The following is a 19,709-nucleotide window of genomic DNA, read 5'->3' on the forward strand; positions in this document are numbered from 1 at the left end:
TTACATATAAGTATATGATTAAAAAAAGTCCATCAATATTTCAAAATCTAAAATAATAATTGAAATATTAAAATTGATAATACAAGTTTACATAACCGGTCGGGTCACCGGATTTTTTCAAAATCAATCGGGTTTGACCGAGCTATCCTAAATCCCATATATATGAACAGTCCAATAATAAAACCGACCACATTAGATCACCGGATTCCAGTTGAACCAATCCCACCGGTTAGGCGGAACTGACTTTCATAACATTGCTTGTATGTAAATGTAAAAAATGCTAGAAATACGTTGTTTATATCTCTTCAGTTGACTATTTAAGTTTTTAAAATAATTGATTGATCATTGATGACATGATATTATAAAAGCAACCTTTTGTCAACAAATTAATCGCACCACTGGAATCTGAATATATTCTGATATTTCGAAAACCTCTACTCCATACCAATGAGACTTTAGAAGATGGCCTTCAGCAACTAAAATGGTGCATTGACCAAGATTTGAAGAAAAGGCTTAGATGAATCCTCCAGCAACTATATAGTGAGTAGTTTATGTAATAATTGACTTGTTGCGACAAAAATGAGTAAAATTTAGGAAAACAAAAAGAGGGATATTAGTAAGCCATTAAACCAATTCAAATATATGGGTTAGGAAACTAAACTATACATACATGAGCATTGTTGTCTTTTAGTTGTGACACATTTTCTTCCTAGTAGCATGGAACATAAAATGGGGACCAAGGGCAGTGGATACCTCGTTAACATGACAGAAACAAACATATATGTCCTACTTACTAGAATAAAAACACACACACACACTAGAATCATAGTATCATTGTTCATTTCGTTAAAAATAAAAATAGTATCTTATATTTATTGTACAACATGCTACTCATCCTCATCTAATTAATTGTTCATGGAATAAGTAATTGTTGAACCTACCCCATTAACTTGAATTGTCAAAGCTGTTTCCTAGTTACTTGACTTCTGGTGCTTCGTTAAAATTCTTCTTATCTCTTTTCGTTTTCAGTGCACCTAGCCCTGTATGTATAAAAATATCTCCAACAAGACATTTGTTGCTTTATACAATTAAACTTCGTATCTTCTTACAATTTTTTGACGCACACGACACAAATGCTCACAATGGGTTGGCACAGATTTTGAATTTCAACACAAAGATTGAAGAATTTTTTTAAAAAAAATAAATAAATTGGACAAAACGGTTTGCGTATATAGTTGACCCTTCGGCCAGAAAAATTGGGCATTTGAGCCAACACTGGCCCACAAGCATGTGCACCATGTGTACGTCAGCCATGTTTTTTGTGCTAAAGTAAATTCATGTCTCAACCTTTGTTATGACAATATAGGCCTCAAGCAATAGTTAAATAAATGCACAACAATTGCCAGTTATCAATATAAAACATGATACATGTTACTATTTTGTGTGAATATTAACATTATTTGTTTTATAGGGAAAATGAAATTGGAATAGTTCTATTTATGTGTGTTGCGTCATTTGTCTTCTTCCTTCGATACCAAAACCCACGTGGGCAGGCTCAAGTGGTGAATTGCACAAAAAATTGTTATTAAAAAAATTCATATGTAATTGAATTAATTTCCACCAGCGATTGTGAGACAATAGTCCTGATTCGATTGGTTGTGCCAAGTGATCACAACTGGAAAAAATTGTTTATACATTAATAACAACATTGGAAATGGAACAATCTATAACAGAGGGCCAGATCAGGTGAAGACATATAATTGGGGTCAAGTTGAGAGGACATACTAACAAGCTGATTTAAAAATTTAATTTTAAGGGGGCATTGATACTGTCTACTAAGTTAAAAAATTGTATAAAACTATAGTTGAAGTTTATACACATCATCACCAAGTACAAAGAAAGACCAACACATAAGTTCTATAAAAGGTTGAGGATTGAGATAATAACATTAAATAATTTATGGGGTTTGTTGTGCTCTATCTAAGGATCTAGCTGGCCACCCACAAATCAATGGCCATAGTTATAGATAAATTAGAATGAAGGGTCATTATGAAGCATTGATGAAAAAATCAGGGTATTGAAACTAAGGGCCTACCACTTACTGAAGGAGCCCTAAGGAGTTGTTCTTAAAAAGAGAACAGAACTGTGCAAACACGTAAATATAGAAGAGAATGGATAGTTATCAACACAATATAATGTAGACACTAGAAAAGACCAGAGGTAAGTAACAAACAACATTAGTCTATTAAATTAAGCTGATCAAAATTATGCAATCCCCCCACATGGAAAAACACATTAGCTGAATGTAGCACAACTGTGCCTTATGGAACCCATGCTTTCTATATATATTCCTTTTCCTCCTTTAATTTTCTTTTAATTATTTCTTTTTTTTCTCTTTTTCTTTCCTCTTTACACAAATCCTTTTTCTTTTTAAGGGAATCATAATTCCCAAGCCTAGCATAGCAGGGTCTATTTATTTTTATGCACCCACCCACTCATTCTTTCTATACCACACTAATCAAATTCTCAACCATGAGAAAACGTATCAATATGGAAAGTGATGCTGACTTCAATTCCTTTGCCACTTCAACTCCTTCAATCTTCTTTGACACCAACACTTCTAGCACATCCTCCTCCTCCTCCTCCTCCTCCTCATCATCATCAACATCTCCAACCTCAAACAAAGATTCATGCACCAAAGAACACACCAAAACCCCTCAAAATGACTCAACCATTTCTCAAACCTCATTAGAAAATAAAGAGGACTCAAAAGAGTGCAAGAAGAGGCAGAGAGACAATAGCAACCAGAATCACCACCCTACTTATAGGGGTGTAAGGATGAGGAATTGGGGCAAATGGGTGTCCGAAATTCGCGAGCCAAGAAAGAAATCAAGAATATGGCTCGGAACATACCCTACAGCAGAAATGGCAGCTAGAGCACATGATGTGGCTGCCTTAGCCATCAAGGGCCATTCAGCATACCTCAATTTCCCTGAATTGGCTCAAGAACTTCCAAGGCCTGCTAGCACATCTCCTAAGGACATTCAAGCTGCAGCATCAAAAGCAGCAAACACTGCCTTTGAGGTGGTTAAGCATTGTCAAATAACTGAAGAACAAGAACAAGAACAAAACCAAGCAGAACAAGAAACATCTTCAACTCTCTCAATGGACAACACTCAAGAGCCTTCAAGTTCTCACTCTACCAATGATGATGACACTTTGTTTGATCTTCCAGATCTTTTCCCTGATGGAAACAATGGACTTTGCTCTTTTTCTTCTTGGCATTTGTGTGCAGTTGATAGTGGCTTTAGGCTTGAGGAATCATTTTTTTGGGAGAACTATTAGAATTTTAGAGCCTTTTTTTTTTCTTTTCTTTTTTTCAAGTAAAATACAGAGTTAAATAAAAATAAAAGGTAAGAGAGCAACATGCTGAGTTTTTCTTCTTTGTTTAGTCACTGCAACTGCATTCTGCAAAGAGAATAACCAGTTGAAGAAGACTTTACATTTTTATCTGTAAATGGGTGCTGTCTATTGCTAATATATTTTGTCCAATATAGTTTTATTTTATATTTATTTTTTCTGTTTTGTTGAATAAAGGTTTAGGTGAGCAAAGACTATTCCATGATCTAGTAAATTACGTATTCAATTAGGAGTGCATACCATATCAGACAAAGTTTCTCTTCTACTATATATGAAAGGTATTTATGATTTGAAAGAATTGGAACATATCCTTTCCTTTAATTTCGCAGTAAACTTCTCAACAGAGGGAGCAAATTTTGAGTGTGTGTTAGACAAATCATTTCTAATTTATAGTTTTGTTTGACTAATATAGGGAGTTTATTCAATCAAGTATGTGGATAAATTGAAACGGGATAATTTCAAGTTTAAAATCTTAAATATCAGTTGCATTAATCCATAATAATCTTAATCAACTAGAATGAGATTTTCTTTTCATACCAAGAAATTAGAGTGTTTAACATTATTTTATACCTTGTTATTTTTTTTAATACGCCTTAACAAAATCTCTCCGTTAGTACTTTACTTTTTATTTTAATTATTGTTATATTGTTTATAAGGTTTTGTTAAACGCTGGTCTTCTCTTCGATTTTGTCTGACATATTGTAATGAAGTTGAATTAGGTACCCCTCTCAAAGCGGTTAAACAGAATCACTATCTGTCTTTTAACTTTTCGTAATAGTAATGCGCCTATCTAATTAAAAATAGACTCTTTTTTATGTATTCTCTAATATTCCTATAAGCAACCACGGTTGAGTCCATAATTATGAATGATAAAAAATTTCTTTTAGATATTTAACACAATTATGTATTCATAATTTAAACTCAACTCCTAAAATCTCTAATTAAGTTGGAACAAAATATAATCTCTAACAAATAGTGGTTAAAAATATAATCTCTAACACACTCCTTTAAAAAAAAAATGTGTCAAAGAAAGTGTCATTAGCTTTTCTTATCTAATCAATTAGTGTGACACATAATTAAAAATTGCACCAAGAAGGACCCTAGAGAAATTAGTTAAAAAGTATTACATATATTATTAAGTAATTTTAATCACCTAAAAGAATAAATTTTAAATGAATTTTTATTTTATTTTTAATAGAGTTTACTATTTTTTTTATTCCATGCACTTTTTAGGATTTTTATTTTTAATCCATGATTTTTTTTACTAGTTTTAGTTTGTAAACTTTTTTTTCAAAGTCCATGCATTACTTTTAATCTCTTAACATGGACTAATAGTAAAGACGAAATTAAAAAAAAATCAAGAGATATTGACTAGTTTTAAAAAAGTTTAAGGATTAAAATAATAATATATATAAATATATTATTTATTTTTCTTGATGAGATATGTAGAAAAAAATTTGCTAAAGAAAGATGCACCACATAAGCATCGCTGTGTGATCATGTTACAAAAAATATTTTCTACATTGATTATTTGATATTTTTCATGATAGTTTTCAATTATCTTCAGAATCGTTGTCATGTAAAAAGTCAATACTTTTCACGACAGTTTTTAAACCGTCTTAGAAACTCGACTTCCACATCAATTTGCATAGAAATCATTTTAGAATGTTTCTTTTCATTTTAAAAAAATTGAAGATTCTAGAACGATTCTTTAAAAAACAATCTAAGAAAATCTTTCTTTTAAAAAAAATTTACTTTCTAAAACTTTGATTGGAGATAACATCTAGTGGTCGATTTGCAATATTTGACCCTAGCCCACAAGCACAAATCCTCACTCCAAAGACTTAAATATAGCCAATCTAGTAATAGAACACACCAATGAAATGGGGTTTCACTATTAATTACCAAATGAAATAGGGCTATCCACACATATATGTATAAGGGAGGTTAGGAGATTTTTTTAAAATGCATATATATGGACAAATACTATAATATTTTATCAAGACTCTATCCATTGTCGTCCTTAACATAGTGTAATATCTTTGAGTTAAATTCTATATTAGTGATTGATAGCATTTTATATTCAATCCTAAACTCTAACTACAAGACCGGATACCTATTCTTGATGATGATCTTGTTGAATTGATAATAATCGTGGACTGATGACAGATTTACATGGAGGATAATGGAGATAATTATTCCTATAATATTAAATTTTTTTTTACTTGAATATATTGAATAAATATTTTTTTGTCCCCATAAAAAATAGATGTTTCTCCGACAAGATAATTTTTTTTTTAATAATATATATGAATATAAATAGTTTTAAAAGATAAAAGAGAAAATAATTTGATAATAATTTTATCTATTTTATCCTTTTAAATTTTACTGTTTATTTTTTTATTACCATTTTTAATCAAATTTATATAACTTTTGGTGTGAGAAAGTATTTGACTATTTTTTATCCCTACTAAAAAAAATTATGAATCCACTATTGTGGTCGACACAGTCTAATGTTTCCGTCTTTCTTTTTGACCAACGATATTGATGTTCCCCAAGAAAGGATGTTTCTGAACTTGGTATCATTACTCAAGAGTGTAGAGTTTCTTGCTAACACACTTCAAAAAATTTGTTGAGTTCGTAATAAGAAAACAGACTAATCTTGCAAGTATATCTACATCTTCTACTGGTCCTCATATTTTCATGATATTTCTTGTATTGAGAATATTATTTATCTATATAAAAACTGTTTAATCATCGTCACGTGTCAATGTTCACACAATTTGTAATATTTTTATTTTTTAATGTATTTTATTTTTGTTTTTAAAAATTTAAATATTTTATTTTACTATTTTTTTCTCACTCTTTCATTTATTAAAAAATTGTGCATTGTACAGGTTCCAATGCTAGTTTCTACTAAATATCAAAATTTTCACCCTAAATTTTTTCTTAATAAGTTATTAAACAACCGGTGGTGTAAAATATTATTTTTGTAGTAATGATCATTTTCTTTACCATAACTTACTAATGGAAATTTTTATTTTAAATTATTATCCGGTACACTAATGCAGCATAATGTTGTGCTTATTCTACCAGTCTCGAAAAATCAAATGGCATTTAGACAAAAATAAAACTTTTTGTTTTGAAAAAAAAAATGGCATCATGTTTATCCAAACAACAATTTTTTTTTATAAGACTCATATACCATATTCAATCAAGCTATACCCCCTGAGTGTGACAAGCCATTTGATTGTTCGTGTTTTGGTTATAAAAAATGATTTTTTGTTGTTTTGTTTCAAACCACAGGTTTGATGGTAAGGAGTTTTTTTTTTTTTTTTTTATACGGTTAAAAAAAGAGAGTTAATAAACAAATAACCTCAACCGTAGAAGTTACAAAAGTTTAACGCGATTAGTTAAGTCACATGCTTTAATATACCCCTAGGCTCTGGAGTACTTTTCTTTTTATTGTTGCATAAACAAATTTTCATGTATGAGAAAAAAAGGGTACAAAACAGTCATAGAATTAAATTCGTATATAATACTTCCTATTTTGTCCATTTAAAAATATAACAGAAATAATTAATATCCTGGTTAATAATAATTCTTTAAAAAATCCTAATATGAATTCCACTAATTTTTTATTTAATTTATAATTAGTATATAAAATATGCAATAATTAAGTATAAAAAGGGAATAATAAAAAACAAAATATTTTAAACGTTTAAATGGATAGTAAATAAAATCATTTTATTAAAAAAAGGACAAATAAAGAAAACAAATGAGTACTACATAATTTAGTTTACCCATGATTCATTTTATATCCTTCAAAACCTAAAAACTCTTATATCCTTTAATTATTAGTCCATCCGTCTCATTATAATGGTCATAACAGAAAAAAAAATATTTCAAGTTACTTTTAATTTTAATTTTTTTAATATAATATTAATTATTATTTTCACTTGTATTTCTTATAACATTAATAATAAATAATAAAATTTATAAATGAATTAATGATGATATGAAATTAATTTTATAATATTATTATTCTTTTTTATTTATTTATTGTTATTTTATTGATGTAAAATAACCCTAAGACGATAGTTATTTTAGTAAGAAAAGAGGTTTTTTTTTTTGTCAAATTTTCACAACAACACACATTAATTATTAATTGTATACAAATCTTGCGTACTTCAAGAATACCTAACTTTTTCCCTAAAAAAAGGAACACCTAACTCTTTTAATTCAAAAAAAGAAAAGAAAAAAGAATACCTAACATTTGAGTTTCAAAATCCTAGAAAAAATAAGTTTCACAAATCTTTAGAGATTTATCTCAATGATAAACAAACAAAATCATTCTCATTTATTATAGTCAAATATGCCAAATTGTTTTCTGTGTTAGGTAGTATTAGATACCAATTCAACAAAATAATGAGTACGAGATAGATTAAAAAAATATACCTTTTAATTATTTTTTTCTCGTTTTAAATAATAATTTGTAGTAACAGATAAATGACATCCTCTCTCTTTATACCTTTTAATTTTTTTTTATTTTTTTATTTATTTCATTGATCTGAAAAAGAAAATAGGAACTTTTATATAGTGATTAGCCTTTTTTTTTCTCCAGTAAGATAAAGCCTCTTTTTTCTTCTAATATCTATTTTATTGCGCAAGCATGATTCTATCCATTTTGTATACTAGTAGAGAAGTATGTGTACATTTGATATATATGAATATGTAATGATTATGGGCATGTCATAGTGTTAAAGCATATTATTAATTTTTTTTATCCGTTCTATATAATTAATTTAATGGTACAAGCATATGCTCTTTCAAATTAAATTTTTCAAAAAAAAAAAAAAAATAGAATCAAACAGGTCGACGTCAAACTTTACATATTTTTGTAAGTTACCAATTTTATCATTTAAAAGATTACCAAATAAGTTTTATTATTATTATTATTATTATTATTATTATTAAGATTAAGATATTAAATTAGTATTCTATCTCCATTCATCAAATAAAAAAAAAGTTTAATATGCACTGTAAAATAATTTTATATTATTATCTAATCATAAATAATTGTTTAAATTATTTTAAAATAATTATCTTAAAAGTTAACAAATTTATATTACATGGTAAGTGCGAATGATAAGTGCAAAAGAATGATTGTGTAAAAAAATTTATATTTTTAGTGTATAATTTTTTTCATAAAAAAATGAAAAATCATGTTTGACTTGTGATTTTTTTATTTTTATGCAAATAAAGTAATTATTTACAGATTGGGATTGGGGCTAATTTCAAAGTTTTGTTTGGATGTTATGTTAAAAAAAACACAGGAACAACACCACATATAGTTGTTAACTTGTTTTAAATTAAAACATTTTTTTGAAATATTTAATTTATATGAAAGAATCCACAGATTCTAAGACCACATATTAGTTTATTCATATGATTGATCAGTTGTTTAGTACTGTAGTAACTAGTAACCATCCAATAAAAGAAATGTAAAACAATGCTTTCCACATAACTTGTGTACTATGTATTTAATATATTATTGTGGTTTAAATTTTGCGTACATTTTATGTCAACTTATTTAATATCTGATTTTTATCCTTTGCCCTAAACCTACTAGTCTAGGAATATATTTCAAGTTTAATATATTTTTAATTTATTTTAGTTTCGTACTATAAATTAACATATTTCATTCAAAATTCAAATACTATTTAAATACAGTAAAAGTTAATTTGTGCTAATGTACATATATATAACTTTTAGAAACCAAACTAGTTTTTCAAAAACGTGTCAAATAATTCAGATCGTCTTTTACAAAGGATTGTTGATGTATTTGACGCCTTGTAGCTCTTTTTAAATAAAGCTACGCAACCAAAACTCTTCCATTCTTTCTATCTTGCTTTTCTTTTTCTTTTTAATATTTTGGCTGGAAAGACATACCAATAAGATTTTTTTATCAGCTAAATCAAAATTGCATTAAAAAAAGGCATATCCCAATAAGATTAAATGCATCATATAGTAATCATGCCTTTACCAATTAGTTTATAAATTAATCTATCAAACATGATGTTGTGCTGATATAAATTAGTACCCAGAAGGATCCAGATCGAATAAATTTTTGCTCTAAGCGTCACTTTTTGCATCATGATTAATCATAAGAAATTCAACTTATTTTCATTCTGTATATATACACACGTTTGAAACCAAAGAAGGAGACAGCATCATCTAAGCAAAGAAAGAATATATGAAGATAGTGTAAATTAGCAGATCCAAAGGCCATTGTTTCCTATTAGAATCATTCAAAACCACTAAATGGAAAGTGCTAAATGACCTCACTATGAGAAAAGAGTGAGAGAAAGAACTATATAATAAAATAATTGAAGGTAGAGTAGTGAGAAAAAAGAAGGGAAAGGAAAGACACCTCACTACTATCGTGTACTATTTCTCTATTGTCACACTATACAATATAAATAATTGAACACGACATGTTTTGCTATTGGCCAATTATATTTTATACATGCATGTCACCATCGGTTAAGGATTCAAAGTACAATGATTATAATTTCCAGCTTTATTAACTTCATCACATATAAATTCTGCATACACAAACAACAATGCTAATCAACATACTTTATTAGCTTCCATATTACATAAAATATGAAAGATTGCCACCCAAATTAGAAATAAACTTGAAATTCCTGAAAGCGACAAAAACTGAAGGAAAATGATGATGTCTATGTGGAGTCAGGCTATCGGTAAGAATTATTACGATTTTTCTCTTGTGATTATGACGAATATTTAAAGATGAAACTAAGCAATTATAACATTGTTGATTATATGATAACTGTCTTATACCCAATATATAAATTTTTAATATTCGAACTATTTAAAAAGAAGCTTATATATTGAGCACACTATTTAAAAAGCAAGTAAACAGTATGGCTAGAATATTAACCTGTTCATTACAGATTACTTGCTGAAATCAACAAATTTTATATTGGAAATATTTAGTCCAGAAAGACAGACAACACTTGGCTTCAAGTTTTATTATTCGTGCTATTATTCAGTACATGAGAGTAACACGCACACAACAGAAGGCATCTTCATGTTTGGTGTGATTGGTTACCCTAACACTAGACACATCGAATTTTATAACGTCTAAGACATGCTTCTACGTGTGATGAGGGAGAGGTGTTCATGAAAACGTCTGCATATCATAAATCAGAAAATTTAGTTAAATTGTTATTATTCACGTTGCCATCAAAATTTAAACTTTTATTAATTTTCCATCGAATTAATACATAGCTTTAAAGGGGGTGTGATAGCGCTTCGATTTTTTCCATCCCCCATTCTGTTGACTTGTGCATTATGCTCTTTCACTAAATTTAACATTATTACTATTATTGAGTGATAGGAGCAAGAGGATGAGGTAAGCGCCTTAGTTCGAGGTCAAGGATCCTCTTTAAGGAAACTAACTAATTTGTTAAGGAAAAGATTCTTCTCTGAGTTTTATTCATGCATGTATCAAGCTTTATACAAGTCTCGTTACGCTAACGGTAAACCATTTACAGTTATGGTGGTTGTAACTGATTAACCACTCGTAACTAACTAATGTCCTAGAAGCTTCTATTACCATGCATACGCTGTAGCTTTCTACTATTACCATGCATACGCTTTATACGTAGCTTTCTACGTGCTTAGGTCGTGTGCAAATCCTTCGTGGTCTGGCTTCTCGCGGTACTACGGGATCATCTTCTTCCAGATGGCTGCTGGTGCTATCATTATCGCCCCCTGGGAAAATCACATTGTCCTCAAGGTGATGTGAGTGACAAAGATCATCCCACTTCTCCCATGTGGAGTCTTTTGGCGCGAGACCCTCCCACTGCACTAATACAAAACGGGTTGGCGGGGTAGTGGAAGTATCTAGGCGTGAATCCAGAATCACTAAGGGTCTCAATATAGGTTGGTTGTCGAGAGCGTGAGGAGGAAGTGACGAGGTTGGCAGTTCGAAGGGGCCATGATGGGGGCGCAACATGGAACAATGGAATACTGGGTGTATTCTCGACTCGTCTGGGAGCTTTAAGCGGTATGCAACGTTGCCAATGCGCTCCAGAATTTGGAAGGGTCTGAAATATCATTTGGTGAGTTTGCTTGTGGACTGATCTCGTACAGAAAGTTGTCGATGGGGCCGTAGACGCACGTAAACTAGCTGACCAACCTCATACTCAACATCACGACGTGATTTGTCAGCAAAGTGCTTCATGTTTTAATGGGCCTTGGCAAGTTTCTTTCGAAGGATTTCATGGATCGCGTTCCATGTGCAAAGCATCGTGTCAACTGCGTCATTACTCGAGGTTCTCTTAAGATAGTCTGGAAACGAAGGAGGAGTTTTGCCAAACACAACTCAGCTCCTTTGCCACTCGAATGTTGCGAAGTGTTGTAGGACCACTCAGCTAACGCTAGGAACCTTTGCCACTCGGTTGGCCGCTGGTGAACAAATGAACACAAGTATTATTCGAGAGTGTGGTTCATCACCTCCATTTGGTCGTCCGTCTGCGGGTGATACGCCGTACTCATGAGTAGTGAAGTCCCGCTTAATTTGAATAGCTCTCGCCAGAAGGAACTTATGAAGATGGGGTCCCTGTCGGAAATAATGCTTCTGGGAAACCCATGGTGTTTGCATACGATCTCAAGGAACAGGTTAGCTACCTTGTAAGCTGTATAGTGGGTAGGCAAGGCACCGAGATGAACCCCCTTCGAGAATCTATCGACAACCACTAGGATGGTTGTGAACCCGTGAGAGCTGGGAAGATGAGTTACGAAATCCATGGAGAGATCCTCCCAGATTCCGGTGGGTATCGCTATGGGTTGTAGTAGCCCAGCACTCTTGCGTGTAACGTGTTTAACTTGCTGGCAAGTTGTGCAACTCCGGATGAAGGACTTGACGTCTTCAAGCATGCTAGTCCATTGAAAATTCGAACGGAGACGATGCAGGGTTTTCTTTATTCCGAAGTGACCACTGAGGGGAGTGGAGTGGTATTCGTGTAGCAGAGCTGGGATGAGTGGATTTCTAGGGCTAATCTAGATGGCACCCTTGTAAAGGATGAACTCATCGGAGAGGGAAAAATCTGGGAATTCGCGGGGTCGAGCTTGGATTTTATCACGCTGCTGTCGAAACTCGGGGCTTGTTATGAGAGACTCCTTCAACTTAGTCATGAAGTCTGGGTGAGGCATGGAAAGAAGAAAGTAGTGTGTCTGCGTTGGAGGTTCCATGCGTGAGAGAGAGTCAGCAATGACATTTGAGGCTCCTGCCTTATACTGAATATCATAATCAAAGCCAAGTAACTTAGCCAAATAAAACTGTTGCTCGGGGTCTAGACCACCTGAGACATAAGCTCGCGGAGGCTGCAGTGATCTGTGTAAATCGTGAACTTGTGGCCTAACAAGTACTGCCGCCACTTGCGGACGGTGGCCACGATTGCATGCAGTTCACGGACATATGTGGACGCCATTTGCAGTCGAGAGCAGAAGGGTTTACTGAAGAACGCGATAGGGTGACCTTGTTGATGGAGAACGCATCTGTTTCGACGGCGAAGGGTAGCGTGAAATTGGGAAGAGCCAAGACCGGAGCTGCCATGACTGCGCCTTTTAGTTGTTCGAATGCAGTCTGAGACTCGTGGACCCATTTGAAGGCATCCTTGCAGAGCAACTTGGTTAACGGTGCTGCAATAGCCACGTAACCTCTAATGATCTTCCGATAAAAGCTTGTGAGGTCGAGAAAAGCTTGAAGCTCGCGAGGAGAACGAGGTTGAGGCCAATTGATAATAGCTTGGACCTTTGAAGGGTCTGGTTGTATGCCGCTACCCGAGACTACATGACCTAATTAGTCTAGTTGTATTTGCCCAAAAACACATTTGGAACGCTTTAGATAGTACTAAGCTTGAGACAAAGAAAAGAAAACGCACTCTAGATGTTGCAGATGATCAGCCAAGGTTGCACTATAGATGAGTATATCATCAAAGAAAACTGCCGTAAACTTTCGCAAGAAAGGAGCCAGGGCGGCGCTCATGGCTGCCTGAAACGTTGACGGCGTGTTACAAAGACTGAAAGGCATGACACGATATTCATAGTGTCCATGATGTGTGCGAAAAGCTGTTTTCGGTATACTTCTCCGCCATCAAGATCTGATGAAATCCTTGTCTCAGATCGAGTTTTGAAAACCAGGAGGCGCTTCCTAGTTCGTCGAGAAGTTCTTCGATTGTGGGAAGAGGGAAGCGATCTCGTACAGTGATCGAATTAAGCGCGCGATAGTCTATGCACATACGCCATGTTCCGTCTTTCTTCTTCACTAAAAGTACTGGAGACGAAAATGGACTTCGGTTAGGTTGAATGAGACCGGAATCCAGTAATGCTGTTACATGTTTCTCAATTTCCGTTTTCTGGAAATGAGGATACCTGTAGGGATGAACGTTGATGGGTTTGGAGGATGGGATGAGGTTAATGTAGTGATCATGTTGGCGGGGAGGTGGTAGGGTCGAGGGTTGCTGGAACAGAGAGTGATATTTGATCAGGAGTTCGTTAATGGCGGGGATGGGGTGAAGCGGGTCTAGGGCGGGTTCGGGTTGGGTGATGGGCAGAGGGGATAAGTGGAAGAGACCTGATGTGGCGTTTGTGGTGATCATGCGCTTGATCTGGTGGGCAGAGGCTGGGTTCTCGTCGACTAGAACGTCGGCGTGAAGAGTGACGTGTTGACCGGAGTGAGTGAACTGCATGGTGAACGAGGAATAGTCTGTCATGATCGGGCCAAGCGTGCGTAACCACTCGACTCCAAGCACTGTGTCTGCTCCACTTAGCGACAAAACACGCAAGGTCACAACGAAGGTGTGATTTTGAATGAGCACACTGGTATCGGGACATAGTTGTCGGCAATCTAGAACTGAATCATTCCCTACCATAACACAGAGTGGAGTCGTATCATGCATGCGGAGATTCAAGAACTTGGCAACACGTGGTTGCACAAAGTTATGAGTGCTTTCGCTATCCACTAGTATGGTGATACGCGTGTTGTTGATCATGCCGTAAAGACGGAAGGTATCCGTAGCAGGTACGTCGGCCATGGCGTGAAGGCTAACCTGTGGTTGTAATGGTGCTGGGTCAAAGGTAGAGTGAAAGTTGTCTGGGTTCGCGGGGGATGTGGACTCTAGGTGGGAAGAAGAATCAGGTATGGGTGTCTCCGAGGAAGGAGGGTCATCAGCATTTGCGATGAAGAACAAAACTCTTCCTTTGCAACGATGGGAAGGGTTCCATTTTTCTTCACAGTTATAGCACAAGCCTTTCACGTCTGAGAGCCATATCCTCTTGTGTTCTTTGGATGAAGGGTTGTTTGGGACGATTTGGCTAGGTTGGTGGATAGGTAGGGGTGTTTAAGGAAGAGGATTGGTGGTTTGTGTAGGTTGGTTTCGAGTGTTTGCGGCGATCGTTCAGTTTGTCTTCTTGAAGACGAGCAAGTGCAGTGGTCTGAGGTACCGATATAGGCTGGAAGGCTTGTACTTCTCGACGAATTTCTGGGTTCAACCCAGAAATAAAGAAGCTTAGAAGAACTGGAGGAGACAATCCTACAATCCGGTTTTCTAACCTCTCGAATTCGGTGAGGTAATCAGCGATCGTGCCTCGCTGTACTAGCTTGAACAACGCTCCTAGAGGATCATCATAGAAGGAAGGTGCAAAGCGGGTTTCGATGGCTTGGAGTAACGCTGGCCACGACGTGATGAAGTCGTTCCTATACATCCATTGGAACCAGCTTAACGCAGGCCCATCGAGATAGAAAGATGTCACTGTGATGCGTTCTTCATCTGGTGTTCCTTGGTAATCGAAAAATTGCGAAATCTTGAAGATCCATTCTAATGGATCATGTCCGTCAAAACGAGGTACTTCTAGCTTAACTGGTGGATGCTGTGGCTGGTGAAGAGGAGGGGGTGGAGGCGGTGTCGGGTTCATGCGAGAAAGACGCTTGCACATAGCTTCGAATTTGTTGGCTAAGTCTGAGTGTTTCTCTGAAAGGGTGGCAATGGCTTCTTCAAGGCGGTCGGTGGTGGTGCGGCGAGTACCGTGTTCCGCCATGGTAGCAGGTCGGACCAAATGATAGGAGCAAGAGGATGGGGTAAGCGCCTTGGTTCGAGGTCAAGGACCCTCCTTAAGGAAACTAACTAATTTGCTAAGGGAAAGATTCTTCTCTGAGTTTTATTCATGCATGTATCAAGCTTTATACAAGTCCCGTTACGCTAACGGTAAGCCATTTACAGTTATGGTGGTTGTAACTGATTAACGACTCGTAACTAACTAATGTCCTAGAAGCTTCTATTACCATGCATACGCTGTAGCTTTCTACTATTACCATGCATACGCTTTATACGTAGCTTTCTAGGTGCTTAGGTCGTGTGCAGTTCCTTCGTGGTCTGGCTTCTCGCGGTACTACGGGATCATCTTCTTCCAGATGGCTGTTGGTGCTATCATTAAGAGTCTTCAGCAAATAATTAAAACAGTAGGAGTTTAATTTATAAACATTATTAGTGTAAAATATTTTTATACAAACATTAATAAAAAATGATTTTATCATTGCATCATTAATAAATACGATAATGTGGTAAAGTAGTTAAATCTTATTAGATATGATGTTTGAATAATTTTATACCAAGAGTACATATAAATTAAACTTTAATAATAATAACAATATTAGTATTATGTAACTATAATTTCTATTAAGAAAAGAGAAATATTACCGACACATTATTAAATATATTTTTTATGATTGATTGAAATATATGCAAATTATAATATTTGTGTGGGTCTCATCTCTTATTTAATGAACTTATGATTTTATAATTTTTAATAAATTTTAACTGATATTAAAGAGTGTGTTAAAAAAAGGTTTTGTTGGAGTACAATGTAAAGAGAAGTCTCACATCGTATAGAAATGAAAAGGTTGAATATCATATAAATTAAAAAAAACTCATAAAAATGATTCTTGAGATTTTAGATTAAAGTGTGGTATTAAATTCACTTATGTGATTGTTTATGAAAAGGTTAAATATCATATAAGTATAAATTAGATGTTTATCTTCCTCATTGGGACAAGTAAGATGATAATGATGGATCCTAGATAATAGAGTCTCTTTGCTTATAAGGTAAAGGTGAAATGGTTATAAGAAAGGAGATGCAAATTCATCTTTTATATGCATGTCTTCATTCTCATAGGTTCCATAATCAGATTGTGGCAATTAAAGATAGGGATTGTTGGATAGGTAGGATAGAGGAGGTATAGGCCGGAAGTGTAGTTCTAGGTCATTTTTATAAGTTGTTTTCATATTCATCCTTTTAAATGCAATAGAGGTTTCGATGTCTAATTTGAATTTGTGTTGCTCATTTGTTGTTAGAGCTAATCATGTGGTTCTAGTGTCTCCTTCGTCATTGATTCCAAATAGTAGTTTGAACAATATTATGTGAGTGCGATGTTGTTAGTGAGGAAAAGGTGGAAGTAGATGGAGAGGATTGATATTAAAGATTTTAAAAAATTGAGTAAAATAAGATTAAAAATTCATTAAGGAATAAAACATTTTTGAGTAAAATAAGATTAAAAATTCATTAAAAAATTGAGTAAAATAAGATTAAAAATTCAAAGCAAAATGATATTTTTAGGGAAAAAAACATTTTTAAAATATGATGCATGCAGGCAACAACTGCCAAGTGATAGCCATGTGAATGTCAAGTATCCTTGCAACACAAAATGTCATATGATTGCTATGTTATGCAAAAAAAATTATGTGTACTTCCATTAGAAACATCTTTGAGACCAAAGTTTAAATATTTTAAAAATACAAGGATCAAAACTACTAATTATAAAAGTCAGAAACTAAAACTAAAAATGACTAATTTTTTTCAAGAACTAAAAACACGATTAATCCTTCTTTTTTATTCTTTAAATCAGTACTATCTTATATCTGCTAATTATATGGTAACTTTCAGCATCTCAGCCAATTGCTAATATTAATTGGCAGGCACATATTGTATGCGAATCTTAGTCATTGTTATGTACAGATATGCGCAAGTGATCAGGCCAAGCACAGAAAATGTTCAATATCAGCGTAACACCAACAAATTGTGCATGTGATGTTATGTTCCATCCCCGTCTATTGCGTGCACCTAGATTTGTTAGGACAAAATTGTAAAATATGTGTGAAATTAGAAATGATCGTCGAAATTTTTTAATTTTTTTAATAATGTATTAAAAATTTGAAAAATGTGCGTGAAAATTTAAGACTAGATACGATGAAGTTTTGCACAAATTTGGAAGTGTCCTTTAGGAATTAGGAGTACTAAATTGCTTTCCATCAATTTCAATTTATTTTACTGTTGAACATACGTATTGATTTGTTAGTCAAGAAAGGCGAGAGAAGGATCAAAGAAGAAATATAAAAGAGAATAAAATCTTTTAATTATTGAGTCAAAATACGATGACCACGTGATTCATATTGAAGAGATTTGTTCATATACTACGATTCCCAATAAAGGAGTAGAATATTTTGTTTACAATGGAAAAAGTTTGTGAAGCTTAATATAAGTGCAACCCAAGATTTGTACAATGTATATGGTAGATTGAGACTAATTAATTAGCAATTAAGTGCAGGAGCAGAACACATGAAAGATACTGGAATGGTTAATTAGAAACCCTATAAAATGGTTACGAAATCAGTTGTGGAGATTGAGATTAGACATTGATTAATTAACAACTATTTAGTAAAATTAAGGATTCTAAATCTGAAGACCAAAGGTCACTTGGAATAATGACTTTGGTGTGGAAAAGTAGGACAAGAGTCAGTTTCATTTTTTCTTTCACGTTGGAAAGAAATGCATTTGATGCTTTTGTCAAATGATAAAAGAAATACTTGTATGCTTTTGATGCTATTAAGTTTCTTTCTTTAATTAATGCTAGTCAAGAGAGAGAGACTTCGGGATAGAGAAGTGCTGATATATGCTCTAAAAGCACCTGAATACAACGATTTGTATCAATTGAATGGGTAGATCAATTGATATATATGAAGTTGTTTTAATTTCATTATTGGTCACGAATTTAAACCTTAAATATGTAATTGCATTATATATATATATAAATGAATATTTTAAGAGTTTTTATTTGTAATATATATATATATAATAAAGCTTATTCTTGAAATAATTTACGAAGCATGCATGAAGAAACAATGTTAAAGGAAGGAAATTATTTTTAGCTTGTTAAAGGATTGACTAGCAAGTTATTAATTACTGACCTTGACTTGTGAATTATTCTTAGGTAGTATTTAATTCAGGCAATTTTGAGGTTTTGTTAATTCATTCTCAAACGAAGAATTGTGTTAGTTATCTAAAAGAAATTGTATTAAATTAGAAACATTTACGAAAATTCTAAACAACAATATTTTATTAATGAAAAAATAAAACAAAGAGCTTTAAAGGAAACAAAATTTATGAACTTGTCCTTCTTTTACTATTTTAAATGCCAAGATTCTACTTTATATTACCAAATAGTTTTTTTAAATTTAAAAAGATTTATAAATTTAAATAAAAAATTAAATTATTAAACGATTTTAAATTTACTTTTAAAATGATTTTTAACATTTACATAATCTTACTTATATAGTTGAGAAATGGATAAATATTGTTAATTAGTTGCTAATTAATATGCATTGTGTTGTGTATACCAGTAAATTAGAACTTATAAGCTAAATCTTAGTTGGTACTTTGAAGCACCTCACAAATCCATACAAATCCATATATGTATGTATCTTTATCTATATCTAGTGGAAAGACTAGTTTCTTCTAGATTAGAAGTATTAGTGGGTATGCCTATCAATAAGGTCCAATACATTAGTAAATAATTAGATTTTTAAGTATGTTGTCACACTACTTAAAAATGACAATTTTACGACACACATTTAAAGACGGTTATTCAAAATCGTCTTAGAATATGACGCGATGACATTTTTATAATAAAGGAAGTTAATTTTTTTTTATGTCACACATTCTAAGACGGTTATAAGGAATCGTCTTAGAATATATGTTGGTGACAATTTTGTAAATAATTATAAAAAGACAACAACGGTTTTTTAGTGATAATCGTCGTCGTTTTAAACGTCTCGAAATACAAAATTTCCACCGTGTCCCGTTATCCCTACCTATGTACCTCGTTCGTCCTTCACCTCTGTCGTTTTTCTCTGTCACCCAGT

The 19,709-nt window shown here is 33.1% G+C and overlaps 2 protein-coding genes across 2 annotated transcripts; one reads left to right on the forward strand and one right to left on the reverse strand.

Moving 5' to 3' along the window:
- The first annotated feature begins 2,407 nt into the window (after positions 1-2,407).
- On the forward strand, positions 2,408-3,510 carry LOC100801129 (ethylene-responsive transcription factor ERF039-like). Its single transcript, NM_001317541.2, has one exon. It carries the CDS (start codon positions 2,482-2,484, stop codon positions 3,343-3,345), a length of 864 nt encoding a protein of 287 aa, NP_001304470.2. The 5' UTR covers positions 2,408-2,481; the 3' UTR covers positions 3,346-3,510.
- Positions 3,511-13,556: 10,046 nt separating this feature from the next.
- Positions 13,557-14,549, reverse strand: LOC102664028 (uncharacterized). The gene has a single exon (XM_006577589.1). The coding sequence runs from the start codon at positions 14,547-14,549 to the stop codon at positions 13,557-13,559; it is 993 nt and encodes a 330-aa protein (XP_006577652.1).
- Between the last annotated feature and the right edge of the window lie 5,160 nt (positions 14,550-19,709).

Source organism: Glycine max, chromosome 3 (assembly GCF_000004515.6).
Source record: "Glycine max cultivar Williams 82 chromosome 3, Glycine_max_v4.0, whole genome shotgun sequence".
NCBI classification, from domain to species: Eukaryota; Viridiplantae; Streptophyta; class Magnoliopsida; order Fabales; family Fabaceae; genus Glycine; species Glycine max.